Raw genomic sequence first — 15,515 nt, forward strand, 5'->3', positions numbered from 1 at the left:
TTCAGACAGATGCAACCAGAACCGAGAGCTTCAAAACTCGGAAGGCCGGCCCGACAGGTTCAGGGCCGACTGCAGAACCTTTCTGTCGGGTTCTGTTGGACCCGGATCCCACAGAAAGGTGTGAGTAAAACACAGTAAATATATTTCTGTTTGTTTGTTTGTTTACAGTCTCAGAGGCCTGAATGTCTCCTCTCCTCTCTGCAGAACGATGGACTCCAGACGACCTTTGACCTTTTATATAAACAGAATCCATTTTGTGCTAAAATAATTTATTATAAACATAAAGACAAAGATTTTGTCCACATTAAAGACGAGCTGAAGATAAAACCTCGTTAGTTTCAGCTCCAGCAGTTTGTCTCTGTCAGAACATCTAGACCTGAGGTTCTGCAGCAGTGAGCTTGTCTCCGACTGTCCCTCAGAGGTCTCTGTCCCTCAGGGCATCCTGGATCTGCCTGTTGAGCTCGGCGATGATCCGGTCTTCATGGCTGTAGACTCCGGTCCTCAGCAGCGTGTCTCGCTCCTCCAGCAGCCGACTCAGGTGTTCCTCTGCGCTCTCGCTGGGGGCGGGGTCAGAGGGGGCGGGGTCAGAGGGGGCGGGGCCTAACTGGTCTTCCTGCTTTTTTAACCTGAAGGTAAAACAGTGAAACTGTGAAACTCATTCTCTTCAGCCTGTTAGTAAAGTCTGGATGTTTCTACCTGAAACACTGCTCTAATATTAGTCTTTTATTTTGAAAACCTTCTTGTCTTCAGCCTCTGTCTCACACACAGGTGTGTGTTCTGGTTAAGTTCCTGGTTCCTACCTGTTGAGCTCGTTCCTGATGTCGTCCAGCTCCCGCCTGTCCTGTCGGACCGCCTCCTTCTCCTCGGTTGCCAGGTAACGCAGCCTCATGGCCTCCAGCTCCGCCTGCTGCTTCTTCAGGCGCGCGGCGGCGTTCTCCTGCTCCCGCTGCCAACAGGAACACGAAGCAGACGTTCTCAAAGCGTAATTCATCTGCCGTCAGCGTTTCAGAGAAAAATGTGTCTCAGCTTTGAAGGAATTCACACGGAGACCAACAGCAACACAGAGCCCGTCGTTAAACGGTTCTCAGGCGGACAGAACCCCGGCTCATAAATCAGACGACAGATTAACTCCTTACCCACCTGAAACCTAAAAGTTACAGAACATTCACTGAAATCACCTGCTGCTCCAGGTTCCAGAAAAGAACATCAGGGAATCTGTTGATCCACAGCAGAACCATGGCCGGCCCGGTCCGGATGGGAAAACTAACATTTCACACGCCGAGCAGCGGCGGCCGTGTTGACTCAGGCGCTCTCTGTGGACCATTAACCGGCTGTTTGCAGGATAATTACAAGGAAAACAAACAGAACCAACAGTTCCTCTGCTGCCAGCTGCCAAAGACAACCTGAGCCCGAGCCGGGGACAATCACAGGCCGAGGTGATCCCGGGGCCCCCCGGAACCGGGGCAGGAACCAGGACAGAACCAGGACAGACCCACAGGACGAAGCTCAGGACGGAACCAGGTGGGAACCAGGACAGAACCACAGGACGGAGACTCGCAGCTGAAACCAGTTAGCATCTCAGCTAACGTCCCGTCAGCTCAGCAGATATTTTGCTAACAGAGGTTGTTTTAGCAGCAGAACATTAAATACGCTGATTTATGACAGTTATTACCAGAGAGACATAAAAACATGAATAATTTCACTAGAAAAGGTCCTGAAAGTCACGACGCACCGCCCCCGATCGAGACGAACGTTTGGTTGTCAGAAACTTAAAGAAAAAAAACACGAACGCTGACTCGGCGTTTAAACAACAAAGACCTTCTATCCTCCGTAAGAAACCGGATCAGATTAAAGTCAGCCCTCTGTGACCTTTGACCTCTCCTCGAAGTGTTTCTTGTTGCCGTCGGCCGGCTGAAAAGCAGCAGAACTCTGTGACCCCGGCCGTCTGGAACGCCGTTCACTCTGGAGACCAGGAATATTCCAGGAATGATCGGTGGGAACCAGCCGGAGGTCAGCTGGGACCAGTTAGTTCTGGAATGTTCTGATCCAAACACCCGACAGAGCCGGTAACACGAGACCAGCCGCCGTCAGAGAACTGTCTCATTGGTGCTGCTGCAGGTAAGATACTGACTGACAGAGTCCAGGTGATGCCACCCCCCGCTTCACCCCCCGCTCTGAATATTTTACAGACTTCCAGAAGACATCGTCTCAAACCTCCGTCCTGTCTGGGTCCAAACGCTCCGCCATCCTTCCTCCCAGGAGGAGCGAGGAGGAGGAGCCAAGGAGCACCAAGACGTCGTGTAAACACGGCCTGATGACCTCAACACAAACCTACAGATGAGTGATGAGGGGAACCCGTCAGAACCTCTGCAGGTTTCCTTCACAACCAAACATCCAGAACAGAAACTGGAAGAAGAGGAGGATGTTGTTGCTATGACAACACGTTTTAGGTAACAGACTCATTCCTCATCAAGTTGTTTCTACACAGAGAACGACCCGTTTGTTTGTTTGTTCCTTCAGCACCATTCAGACGTCTGACCCAAGTCTCAGGGACCCGGCCGAAGCGGGTCAGCCATACCTGTTTGAAGCGGGCGAGCTCCTTCAGGGCGCGGCCCCACTGCTGCTTGTAGTGAAGTTTGGACTTGGTGCTGGACTCCAGCTTCCTCTCCAGCTCCACCTTCAGAACCACACAGACAAACATTCAGGATGGGTTTATTCCTCAGGAACAGAACCGGACCTGCAGCCCTATAGTTAGAGCTCCACAGAGGAACTCTGAATGAATCTAGGATCTGTTTGATCTGAGAGTAATCTGTAATCAGAGTAATCTGTAATCTGAGAGTAATCCACCTTCTCCAGAGTCAGCAGGTTGAGTTCTGCCTGCAGGCCGATCTCGGGTCGGAGGTTCTGCTGTTCTCTGTAGATCTGAAACTCTTTCTCCAGCTGTTTGAAGCGAGCCTCTCCGTCTGCGATCTGAACACAGGAAACATTTACCATCAGCTCTGGCCACGCCCCCGGACCCCAGGCCCCGCCCCCACCTACCTGCTGCAGCAGCCGCGCCCGCTCCTCCTCCATCAGCCGGACCTTGTCCCTCTCCAGCGCCACCCGGTGGTCGCTCTCCCTCTGCAGCCTCCTGCTGGCCTCCTGCAGCTCCTTCTGGGCGAGGTCGTGTTCGGCTCGGAGCTCCCGCTGCAGCCGCTGCGTCTGAAGGAGGCGACAGTCAGTCTGCTGATCTGAGACCAGCTGACGGTCGGTCAGTCTGCTGATCTGAGACCTGCTGATCTGAGACCAGCGACCAGCTCAGTAAATGTCCTCTTTAAAGATTCTTTAGCACAACTAACAATAATAATAAACTTAGTTTTAATATCAAAGACATTCTGGAGCCAAAAGTCTAAGAAATAAAACCAGATTATTATTTTTATAAATCAAAGTTAAAAACATCTGTTATAAAATGTTTACTGAAGAGATGAATTTTAACACACTAGGTTGTTTAAAAATAAAAATATTTTTAATGCAATAAAAAAGTTATAATGTTATCTGTGGTGAAATAAATTTAGATCAAAATGAAACTATTCAAATTATAAATAAAGAAAATAGTTTGATAAATCTTACTGAGGGCATTTCAGTGTAAAACATCTGTATGGCCTTTATTTATTTGATGAGCTGAATCTGTAGTTTATAAACCTGTGAGTTGGTCTCTCCACCAGATGGCGCCGGAGGACGAAGGTTTGACTGTTCCCTGATCTAAACACCAGATGGCGCTGTGGTTCAGGAGGAGCTCTGAGTTGATTTTAGTGAACCTCGGAGAGTCTGACCTGCAGCTCGGCCTCAGCCAGATGTTTCTCTCTCTTCTCCAGCTCTGACAGCGTTTTCTGGAGCTTCTCCTCCAACAGGCTGAACTCCAGCTCCTGCGCACATGAAGGATGCATCAGAAACCGGAGCATTTGCTGGATTTATTGGGATGTTTTTAGACGTCTGTAAAGTCTCCACCTTCTTCCTGACCAGAGCTTCCCTCTCTCCGTCTCTCCTCCTCCACTCCTTGGCTAACGCCTGCATGTGTCTGAGCTCCTTCCTCCTCAGCTGAAACAAGCAGCCACCCATCAGACCACGGAGGCGTCATTACCGCAGGCCACAGGTGTTTCCTGCTTACCTGGTGGTCGAACAGATCCTCCTGCTCCTCCTTCCACAGCTCCAGCTCCAGAGCCGCCCGGTACTCCGGGGTGTGTCGGGTGGAGGGGGGTGGCTGTGGGCCGGCGGGAAGCTTGCCCTGAACATAAACAGAGTTTTAAATTCCCTGATCTGTACTGAAGACTGCAGGAATCTGGACCAGCAGGTCTGTGGCGTACGATCCTGGGTTTGTTTTATACCTGTGAACCTAAAAACAGCATTAGGATTTTATGTTTAATCTGAATTATTGCTGTAAAATCATCGTCTGTTGCTGTCCACAGGGTTCATACACTCGTACGTCTCCTGTTGTTAACCGAATAAAGTTTAAAACATAAAAAAGTGTCTGAATTATCAGAGTGTTAATTGGAGCGGTTCTGCTGGTTCTTTAATGTCTTTAAAATCATTTATATTCTCGTCCTGTTTTTAACTCTGACTCACCTGGGACGAGTCCGACACCACGACCTGTTTGGTTCTGATGAAGCCGAGGTCCTCCAGCGTCGCCACGTAGCTCAGCTCAGCTACTTTCTCTGAGGCCCTGCAGGAAGGAGACGCACCTGATTAACCTCCTGCAGGTGAGCAGTCGTCCTGAGATCCAGCAGTTGGTTCTTACTGCTGCGGGTGGACCACGGGGACCTGGTCCTGATGGGTCTGCTTCCAGCTCTGCTCTCCGGTGGACCCGACGGTTCTGGTTCTGTTTGAGCTCAGCAGGTGAGACAGCAGGATGGAGGCTCGTCCAATCAGCTGGTCTCTGCTGGTGGCGCCTCGATGCCAGAGCTCCACCTCCAGAGGAACTCTACCAAACAAAGATCCGGCCGAGCGGCGTCACCTCAGTGAAATAATCAGAACCGTTTTCACAGACGGGTCAAAGACCCTCAGGTTCTGAACCCAGGAGGTCAGAGTGTGCTTATCGCCCGCCGCCGAAGGTAAAGGTGTCCGTTTGTCTTTATTGTTAGCAAAATATCTCATGGATCACTGAAACTCAATCCTTCGCATACGTCTGCCTACCCAGCCTAATTCAAGATGGCCGCCACAGCAAACCGACAGACACTGAGCTAAACTTTGGTGTGGTAGTAGCTGAGAGTGATCCACATCAGGAGATCCTTTTAAGGTTCGACTAAAACTTCTTTAACTCCATCTTTCCTCAACAGAAAATGAGTCCAGGTCCAGACGTCCACTGGAGCCATAAGCTCCGCCCTAAAGCCGACAGTTTCCTGTGTTTGTACCTGAGGAAGGTGTCCTGCAGCTGGTGAGGCAGCGCGGCGAAGTCGAAGGCGCAGAAGGACTGCGGCAGAGACGCCTCCATGTTCCTCTGCAGCTCCACGGGAGGGTTAGTCATGATGGGGGCTGCGCTGCCGAAGAACGGGTACGAATACCTGAAATCCAGCAGACCTCCCATTGGTTCCAGCCATAAAGCAGGTTTTTACTGCGAGCAACTGTGAGCGACTCACCTGAGCGTGGCGGCGATGGGCTGAGGGAGGCGGAGCTTCCCCAGGCTGCGCAGGTCCAGGGAGAAGCAGTAGTGATGAGCGGAGGACGGGATGGAGACTTTAGGAGCAGAGACGCTGATGGAGGACGCTCCGCCTTCAGGCTGATGGAGAGGCGGAGCAGGAAGTTCTTCATCTGCAGCGAACACACATCTTCAGCCTGAACGCTCTGAACGCATCAAACTGCTCGCCTGACAACGCTCGGCCTCACCTGATGCTCCTGTTCGCTCTGCGTGGAGTTCTTCCAGGAGACTCTCTGCTTCGCTCTCTGTGTGAGGAGGAGGAGGAGGAGGAGACAAGCTTCGAGGTCTCTGCTCAGCTGCAGTACGACTTTTCTCCTCTGATGGCTGAAAAGACAGGAAAACATACGAATCAGACAAGTTATAATTTTATTTCTCTTGTTCTGTTCCTCAGATTTATTTCAACTTCCTGCTGACATGTTGGCAAAAATGGCTGCCTTTTTAGTTAGTTTGGACTTTCTGCAGATGAAATTACAAACTGTTAAAGACCTGAGAAAGAGCGAACTAATACCTGACAAAACAAACTATATCATGCATGTAAACCACAAACGTCCAGTTTTTATAACTAATCCTGAGAGCTGCGGTCTAAAAATGACTGAAGTGAAGGAGGTAAAACCAGCTGAAGGAAGTATTTAGATCTGCAGTGATAAAGATGAGGTTCAAACCAACAGGAGACAACTTTAACAGAAGGAAACAGGTTTGTTCTCATGGATTTTCATCATGAAAATATTTGTAATAATATTTTGCTCCAGATGTTAAAATGAAAACAGGAAACAACAAACCGACATAAAACAACCAGCAAATTAAAGCTTCATCCTTTGAGTTATTGAGCTTAATTAGGAGGGGTGTGATTCACCTGTGGAGGCCCCTCCTCCTTCCTCAGAGTAATGGCCACGCCCACTGTGGGCTGCAGGTCGGCGGGCAGAGCCGGCAGCTTGACGCTTCTCGGCGGCTGCAGGACGAACGCTCCCTCCACGGTCGCCGCCTTCGAGTCCACGTCCCCCGAAGCTGCAGCCAGAGACGAGAGGGACACGTCGGTGCTGCCCAGAGAGTGACTCCCACAGCAGAGATGGACCTGAGGGGGACAGGGGACAGGACAGGACGGGATGGGACAGTCAGACCAGACAGAACGGGTCAGGGGACAGTCAGACCACACAGGACAGAGCCAGGACATGACAGGACAGGAAAGGACAGGACAGTCAGACCAGACAGGACGGAGGCAGGACAGGACAGGAAAGGACAGGACGGGACCCGTCTCACCTGCAGAGGGGGCTGCTGGGACAGGAAGGCCTGCAGGACCTGTTTGCTGCTGCGGATGCGTACAGAGGCGCGCTCCGGCTCGAAGTCCGGACTCAGCAGGTTCTGGAACGGCTCGCTGGTGATGTCGTTCCCCAGTAAGGAGTAGAAGAAGAAGAACCCGGACCCGTCTGAGGCCAGTTTCTTTGTGCTGGGAACCAGCTGCAGCAAACAAACAAACAAAAAACAAAGTTTTCATCTGAATGAGGAGGAAGTTCTCAGGTCATTAAAACTAAATCCATCCTTCAGAGGTAAATTAATCCGTCCAGATGTTTGTAAATAATTTATATGTTTGTTTGTTTCTGAGGATAACTCAGAAACTGATTCAGGAAAATAAAAACGTTAGAATTTATTTGATTTCTTGGACTTTAATTTATTTTCAGCTCAGATGAATCTGCAGCATGTTTTTATCTAAAATAAAAAGAAATTAAACGATCCTCGGCCGCCGCAGCTCCATACCTGCTCCAGCTTGGTGCCGAAGGCCACGGTGACTGACAGGACAAACATGTCGCTGCACACATCTGCAGGTCCAACCTGATGGTACCCCTGGTCCGGGACCAGTTTGGCCTGCAGCCCGTCAGGAAGCAGACCCGGTCCTGAAGCAGAACCTGAGGCAGAGGAGGACTGATGAGGATGAAGGTTCTGTAAACGCTGAGGAGCATCGAGCTCCACTTCCTGTTTCCATCAAGTTAAACACATGAAACATAAGAAACGTCTTTTTCTTTCCCTCTGAGCTGCGACTGTTTGGTGACCGGCCTCCTGAACGAGGTCAGATAATCTGTCCAACCACAGCTCTGCTCCAACAACGACTCATTAAACATCTGTCCAGCAGATCCATTTATAAACACGGAGATGGCTGCTGATGATGAGAACGGCCAAAACTGAAGTTTACGAGCTGGCTGCAAAAACTGGACAAGATTTAAAAAAGTCAAAGACTGACAGCTGCGTCCCGCGAGACGCTGGTTTATTCAGGTCTGATCAGATACGTCCAGGTACAGGTGGCCTTCAGGCTCCGGGTACAGGTGGGCTTCAGGGTCTGGGCGTTCAGGCCCCAGGCCTTCAGGCTCCAGGTGTGGGGCCTTCAGGCAGATGGGCGATATGCATTCCTTTCATTAGTTCATAATTCCTCCTCTAATTAACCACCGACAACCCATGACGAGGATGAAGAGCAGATTTCTTGCGTTCTTTAGGTTTGTTAGTTCAAGTCTAAACCTGAACGGTCCTTCTGACGTCCCTCGTTTTCTTCCTGCCTCAGAAATCAAACTTTGAATCGGAGCGATCTCATCCAGACACGACCGACAGCCACGTTTATAAACCAACAACAGCTCAGTGTGTGGAAACATCTGGGCTCAGAACATCAGTTTCCCTCAGAGACCCGATCCGAAGCCATACCTCGTCGAGGGGGGGCCTTTCTGGCTTTGAACCTGTCCGGGGAGGCTCCTGAGGCCCCGGAGGCTCCGCGGTCGATCTCCAGCGTGGTGCCGAGGAGAAGAGCCGGCTTCTGTTTGGTGTATTTACTGCTGAGCAGCGGGTACCAGCGAGGATCCTGGACAGCAGCAGAGGAGTTAGAACAGGTTTACTCAGATCTCAGATCCACAACGGAGGCAGAGCAGAACCCGTTCTCCGGTTCACAAGGTTTAAAACAAATGTCAGATAGAGTCAGAGCTGAAGAAACGTCAGATTTAATCACAATCTTTATTTCTTCATCCAATCGATGAAACGTAGCTTCAGCCTCAGGATTTTAATCTGACGTAAAATCTGTGAGGTTTACCTGTCTGACCTCCTGAACCGACCGCAGGTCCAGAACCACGTATCCAACGTTCTCCCTCTTCTTACTGCCCGGGTCCACGGAGAAACACTGCAGCTTGATGGGAGTCCGCTGCAGCCTGGAGGAGCCGAGACACGGGTCAGAACATCTGAAGTCCAACACGGTGTCGGGTCAGAACGTCTGAAGTCCAACACGGCGTCAGAGGACAGAAAGTTTACCTGAATATCACTGAATAAATGTCACAAAAAGGACTTTTTAGGCTAAACTTGAGTTTCTTTAATATGAAAATCTACAACTTCTTTCTGTATTTCAAATAAAAACATAATTCCTGTTTTGTGAAGAAGCTTTTCCATTGTTTCTACAGTCTTGGTGAAATAATAAGACGACCTGAAGATAAAATGTTGCTGCTTGTTTTTGCAGCTGATGAGATCAGAACAACACCAGAAATAAAACCACAGATGCAGTTTTTATTGCTGATTTCTGACATCATGTCAGCGTTTGGGTCGACTGGTTTAAATACGCTCAGAAAACAAAATGGCTCCACCTCCTAACGCCATAAACTGAAGAAACCAGAAGTCTAAGAAGGTGAGTTAGTCGAGCACAGACCGTCCTCTGGATGTTCTGGGTCAGAGGTTATTAGAGGTCAGGTGTTCATCAGACAGGTGAGACGGTACGACCTGTGTTGGTGCAGAGTCCGGCGGTCCAGTTCCCAGGCCAGCTCGGTGCTGAACTGCGGCTGCTCCCGGTGCTCCACCGGATCTGTGGCCAGCTGCTCGCCATCGAAGCTCGCCTGAACCTCCAGACGGAGGCGGGGGCTCTTCGGGAAGCGGCGACCTGAAGACGCACAAAGAATTTAATCGGGTCTGTCCAGGTGTTCAGCAGATATTCTGCTAACAGACAGCCGACTCAGCCTCAGCTACAACCACACCAAACCTCCGCTCCACGTCTATTAACTGACTGGTTATCATCATCCCGTTTTACAGGTGAGTTAGCTGTGGCAGCCATCTTGAACTGGGTTGTGGAGATGTGGATCTTTTCTTCATTCTTCTTCTTCTTACTAAGATGAATGAGTGAATTTCAGGGAAATCATGGGAACAGAAACCTGATGTGGGAGTGAATCCTGTCGGACATCTGGAACACCTTCAGGTGAGAGCAGGTTTACCTCAGTGTGTTACCATGGTGACCCACTGAGTCACCATGGTAACACACTGAGGACGCTGAACACCTCAGTAATACACCTGTGCTGAACATCAGCCTCAGTAACACACCTGTCCTAAATATCAGCCCTCATTAATTAACACACCTGTGCTGAGCAGGTAGTTGAACTCTGTCTCCAGCTGATTTAACGGACAGTTCGGCAGTCTGACCCACACCGTAACTCGGTTTTGTGAAGGAAAAAAACTAAAACCGTCGACCTGTAAGGAGGTGTTTAAACCAGCTGTTGTCACTCAGAACCGAACCCTGGACCGTCTCGTGTTGACAGACGGTGCAGGTATAGCCTGAGGCTAACACCGAGCTCCTACCCGCCTGCCGAGGGTCAAACTCACCTTCCAGCACAGAAACAACAATCAGAAGTTGGTCCGACTTCACGCTCATTTCGACATTCTGCGGCTCCAGAAGACAACTTCCGCTCAAACTGGTAAAAACCCCTCCGTTCTTTAAACTCAGGGCTTTGTGTTGGTTTTAACAGCGTTAACTGAACGTAGCGACGCTAATAGCCGCTTTGTTGTCAGGCTTTGGCGCCACCCATTTAGTTTAAAAGCGGCGGAAGAGAAGATGGAGGCGGGTCAGAGCGCCCCCGCTGGCCGGAGGCGGAACTGCAGCACGAAATGGATAAAACAGTTTAAAACAGTTTAACAACTTTTATAAAAAGGTCTAACGAGACAATAACAAAATACAACTAGAATAAAACACAGTACAAAAGAAAAAAAAATATTTAAAGAAGACCCTAGAACCCTGACAATCTAAAACTCTGGGTAACCAAATCTGAAAAAAAAACTTCTAGAAAAAGAGAAAAAGATCTCCAGACAGGTATTTATATATAAACATCCTTTAATCATGATTGCCAAACATATGAATTAAGGCATATACAGTATAAAAAAGCAACAGCAGGATTGATGTGTTTTTTACTGGATACATCAGTTGGATGGAGTGAACAAACCAAGCAGTCTTTATAAGACAACATGGTGTCTCTGAAACATTGACAGAGTTCTGTAAACAGAGTCCATAGCACTATATTCAAGTAATAGAATGAGCACTGATACGATGCAGGTAAGATGTTGTGGAAGTGAGGCAGAGCCGCTGATTGGTCCAGTCGGGCTTTGGGACGCTCGCTGTCAGCCATGTTGGGTTGCTACTTCTGAATGTTAGGGCAGACAGGAACAATCTACAATCACATATCCCATCATCACATTCTCTGAATCATGGCCACCTGCAACCATATATGTGCAAACATGCAGAAGTCAGGGCTTTACTGTTGGTAATAAAAGTATTTACAGTGTTTGAACTAAGACTACAGACAGCTTCAGATGTTTCTCATGTAGATGATCCACAGGCAAACATCTATTAAACTTCTTTTTTCATTTGGGATAATTATACACTGGGTTTTAAAATAAAACAGGATACTTTGAAGGTTTGGCAGTGGTACAACACCAGAGGTAAAAGCTGACCGTGTCCATCAGAGGCTCTGCGGCGAGCTGCTGGGATGGGAGCAAGGAAAGAGCAAAGGATTGTGGGACTCCAGACAACCAAGCGTCCACTGAAATCAGGCTGAACAAAAGGGACAGATAAACCTGTGAGGATTCATTTAATATCACTAGAGTTTTAGATATTTTCTGTTCTTTCCTGCCATTGAAAAGAAAGAAACTCTTTAACATAATGAAATATTATTTTAAAGCAAAGTAAAAACATCTGAACTGTACAAGCAAATCTTCTCCTGAACGACCTAAAAACAGACATTTAAACAGAAGTCTTTTGGCTCACAATGAAGCCACGAGTTTTAGTTTTTTGGTCATAAATTTCTATTGTACCTGAGTAAAACGTGTTCTGTTCCGTTTGATTCAGTTTGTTGTCAGAAAAAGATAATAAATCAGTATAAGAAAAATAAACATCAGATTTTAACAGAGACGAGTGACAGAAAGTATCTGCTTCTGGTTTCAGATAATTTAACATTTTAAACTCCTGGTTGATTATTTTTCTTATTTAAACAGTTAGGACTAATTTGCATTAATGTAGAAACCCTGAGGCTGAAAATAAAAGCTTGGAGCAGGAAATCATGCAGGCTACAAGCTGGAAAATCATCTATAGTAATGTTTGTTTAAACATTAAAACAGCAGACATGGCACAGAACACGGTTAGGTTTCATTTATGTGTTGTTTTTTTAAATAATTTTCAGAGTGTAAATGAAAAGTCAAACTGCAATCCTGTTAGCAGCAAATAGCTGAGAGTCGCTGCTGATTCTCCGTCACTAATTCAACATTTTAACATCGATGTTTGTGTTTCTGCTGCAAACATTTAAATCTAAATATCCCACTACCAACACGCCGGAGCATTTAAATTATTTCAAAATACAAAAAATGTCCAATTAGCTGCAGCTAACACTTTAGCACTTACAAGTTGTCTGTTAACCAATTTAGCTGAAACTTTGTTTGATTTGCACAAAGATTACACAACTTTAATGTAATATAAGTCATACTGAAGTCACATTCTGTTTATTTATTACAAAGTTATTGCAGTTTGATGTTTTTTTTAGAAAAGTAGCGCACTGCTAACACTTTTTTAAAACGAGTTTTTGTCTTTTTTGTCAGTAAAAACTCCTGGCCTGTTTTATGCAGCTTGACAGTAAATCCACTGCTTCATAATATGGATAATAATTTTTCATGTTTGTGTTGTAAAGCAGTCATATGGAGCAGATGGTTAACTTTCTCTAAAGCTGAGATCACGTTTTGACCATCGTAGAGAAAATCTTTCATCGAGAAAGAATCAGAAAAACATTTGGATGCGAGTTTGAATCCGCTGACAGCAGATTTATTACGCTCACAGCCAAAGATAATCTACGATAATTAAGTGCCAGAAATGTGAGTGCTGCTGCGACGGATGTCTCTTTCCAGCCCTGAGCCGTCCTAAGCGTCTCTTTGTCCTCCGACTGTCTTTTAATAAGAGTCTTAGAGCTCAGCTCTCTGCTGCAGCCGTGTTTTAAAAACCGCAGCCTAAACAGTTTACAGTTTGTAAAACTATCGTTGGCCATGCAGGTTATTTTTTTGTCCCACTCCGTTTATATCGTACCCATCATGGCAGCAACTCCACGTTTAAGATTTAATCTGCTGGAGTACACTTTAGACATGAAGACAGGCAGATTTTAATAAGGATTATCCATCATCGGTGTGGTCTTCTGTCAAAGAGCTCCTCCAGAAGTCACTATAAAACTCTAAAATTACAGAAACTTTAGCATCAACGCTTTATTTCTCCTTATTGTTGGACTGATTTCTCTGCCAGATGTTTGAGATGTGATTCTGCTCAGCATCTGTTAAATCTGAGGTGCTACAGAAACTGTGACACTTGGCGTGAGCCGGACTCGAGCGGCGTTATCTGCCGTCTGACCGAGGTTTACGAGTTAACACTACGATCATACCTTTAACCAGAAATCACATCTCTGACAAAACTTCTAGGCTTTATTTTCTAATGTTCTGGAAGTTAAGTTTATCAAAACCTTGGCCAAAATAAATGCAACCCTTTCATCTGAGGTGAAACGCTGCTTCAACAAAGGTATTTCTCGTCTCTAGAGGACAGAGAAGTTAGTGGTTGTGCTTCCTGCTGGACGTCCCTGCTTTGCTCCTTGCACGGCTGATGGTGATCAACGGTGCACAATAAAGCATGTTAGTGCTCTGCCATAAATCTGTACAGAATATTTACACCACTGGGGTTCTGAAATGGCACTGGGTAGGTCGATGTGAAGGTTTACTCTCACATAAAGACAATACAATCAACATGGTTACGCTCAAGTACAGCTTAGTAATACAAATGTAGCGTCAGCACTATGAAGGAGGGAGGAGCACTTCAATAATCATGAGGAGAACAATAAGGAGAATTATAGACTTTTTAGCTTCCTAATGCTGTTTCTGTCCCAACAGGAGTTTTATAAAATGATCCACACAGTTGGATCAGTTCTTCTCAGTACATTCAGTCATATCATCTTATTACACTACAATAAATGTGCGTTTTAGAAAGTTGAACACCACAGCGGCAGTAAAGCTGAGTGCGCTTTAGGACGTGTCGTTTTAAACACGTCTGCTTCTGTCAAAACTGGGAAGATTTATACAGATAGTTCCTCCTTTCAGAAAGTCCCGGTCCTGGTTTCTGTCCCTCTGCTGGCCCCTCTGTGACGAATTAGAAAACTGGTGTCTGTCTTTAGAAAGAAACGAAAGAGGTTTCTGCTTTTTTTTTCTTTTGTTTTCTGCCTCTCAGCGAGGCGAAGCTTATTCAACACCACGGAATTGATGTCTGATAAATGTGCCGTTCCTCATGTGAGACGTGGTCACATGGTCCTACTTCTTCCCGTCGCTGTCTGTGGAGACGAAGACACAAAGAGAAGACGTTCAGGTACAATCCAAACATCCAGAAACCAGGAAACGGGAGAAATCAAGGCTGGAAGAAACGTGCTCAGATTTATGTTCTGAAGTGGTTCTGATGGCAGCTGGAGTCTTCAGAGGCAGATAAACTCAGAAACTTTAAAGTTTAATAATATGGTTCGTTAAAGAAGCTAAAATCTGCCGCCTTTCATCCAGAGTTTTACACTCAGGTCATCTTCTGTTGAGTTGGAGCCGTTTTAGTCAGAATGACTCTCAGCTACTACCAATATCCAGAGCTGAGTGAAGTATAACAAGTTTGTGTTTTTCCAGGTCAGGTGGCTGCGGTGGCCATGTTGAATCAGGTTGACTCTAAAAGTTAATCAATTGTAGACAAACGTCCACCGATTACTGCCTGAGAGTTTGAATAAAATCCATCCTGTATCATGGGTCTGCAGGTGAAGACCAGAGGATGCAGACTCAACGATGATGTAATCATCATCATCATCATCAGAACAAAAAGGCTGGTGTGGCACCAAAAATACAAAACAACAACCAAACCCCAAACACCACAGCGGAGAACCAGACAGGCCATGAAAACAATCTGACTACAGGTGAGAGAGCTGGAGGACTGAATGGACAGGTGAGGACAGGTGAGACTGATGACTACAGGGAACAGGTGTGAATGGGAGGGGCAGGACTGAGGAGAATGAAACACTGGGAACAACAGAACACAAGGAAGAGGCAGAAAATAAACACAAAGTTTGTTGTTTTTCTTTTTCCAACAAAAGAAATACATTTTGAACCAGAAAACAAAGACATTATCGCCCGCCTTCACCTTTCAGTGGTGGGTGATAAAAATATGATCGGACATGAAGCAGAGGTGTGTCAGTGACCCGAGCCTCAGACTGTATTTAAATAATCATTTAAAGCTCTTCAGAAGCTCATAATAATATTATCTGTAGAGTTATGAACTGACACCTGAAAACTGATCAGTTTGTATCAAAAGTCTCTGAGTTGCAGTTTTAAAAAGTTTAAAAGTCTAAAAATGATGCAGCGAGTTCTCAGGTCCACGAGCCAATCAGCTTCAGAGCTGCAGACGTACCTGTAGAGGAGTGTCCTGATACCTGCTGACTCGAGACTAGAGACCTGGAGCTCAGCCCTTCAACACACAGAGGAACAAGGTTTAAAACACACACACACACACACACCATAACCC

At 46.8% G+C, this 15,515-nt stretch overlaps 2 protein-coding genes and 1 long non-coding RNA gene across 5 annotated transcripts in view; 1 reads left to right on the forward strand and 2 right to left on the reverse strand.

Annotated features, from left to right (window-relative positions):
- Window positions 1–225: 225 nt before the first annotated feature.
- On the reverse strand, window positions 226–10,409 carry LOC108245877 (centrosomal protein of 120 kDa). Of its 2 annotated transcripts, none has more exons than XM_017433121.3 (20): window positions 10,280–10,409; window positions 9,410–9,566; window positions 8,736–8,850; window positions 8,357–8,510; window positions 7,424–7,572; window positions 6,929–7,126; window positions 6,525–6,743; window positions 5,860–5,995; window positions 5,613–5,784; window positions 5,388–5,537; window positions 4,775–4,957; window positions 4,603–4,699; window positions 4,148–4,264; window positions 3,988–4,077; window positions 3,813–3,905; window positions 3,040–3,201; window positions 2,848–2,970; window positions 2,579–2,677; window positions 801–946; window positions 226–557 (listed from the first exon to the last, which is right to left on the reverse strand). In XM_017433121.3, exons 1-20 carry the CDS (start codon window positions 10,326–10,328, stop codon window positions 416–418), a joined length of 2,751 nt encoding a protein of 916 aa, XP_017288610.1. In that variant the 5' UTR covers window positions 10,329–10,409; the 3' UTR covers window positions 226–415. The 2 variants fall into 2 exon arrangements, with proteins under 2 accessions (XP_017288610.1, XP_017288609.1); XM_017433120.3 differs by having other exon boundaries at window positions 226–626.
- Window positions 10,037–15,515, forward strand: part of LOC112451219 — a 9,005-nt gene continuing 3,526 nt past the window's right edge. Inside the window, exon 1 of the long non-coding RNA XR_003040001.2 lies at window positions 10,037–10,371. This is a non-coding gene — a long non-coding RNA (uncharacterized LOC112451219). The remainder of the gene's footprint in view (window positions 10,372–15,515) is intronic.
- The window catches only part of znf608 (zinc finger protein 608), a 26,452-nt gene continuing 21,703 nt past the window's right edge, over window positions 10,767–15,515 (reverse strand). The window contains exons 8-9 of one of the 2 annotated variants that reach the window (XM_017433119.3): window positions 15,402–15,458; window positions 10,767–14,295 (exon numbers count right to left, since the gene is read on the reverse strand). In XM_017433119.3, the coding sequence (XP_017288608.1) occupies window positions 14,276–14,295; window positions 15,402–15,458 (77 nt within the window). In that variant the 3' untranslated portion in view covers window positions 10,767–14,275. The remainder of the gene's footprint in view (window positions 14,296–15,401; window positions 15,459–15,515) is intronic. The other variant, XM_025009812.2, reaches the window with a different exon arrangement.

This window comes from Kryptolebias marmoratus, linkage group LG1, assembly GCF_001649575.2.
Source record: "Kryptolebias marmoratus isolate JLee-2015 linkage group LG1, ASM164957v2, whole genome shotgun sequence".
Classification (NCBI taxonomy): Eukaryota; Metazoa; Chordata; class Actinopteri; order Cyprinodontiformes; family Rivulidae; genus Kryptolebias; species Kryptolebias marmoratus.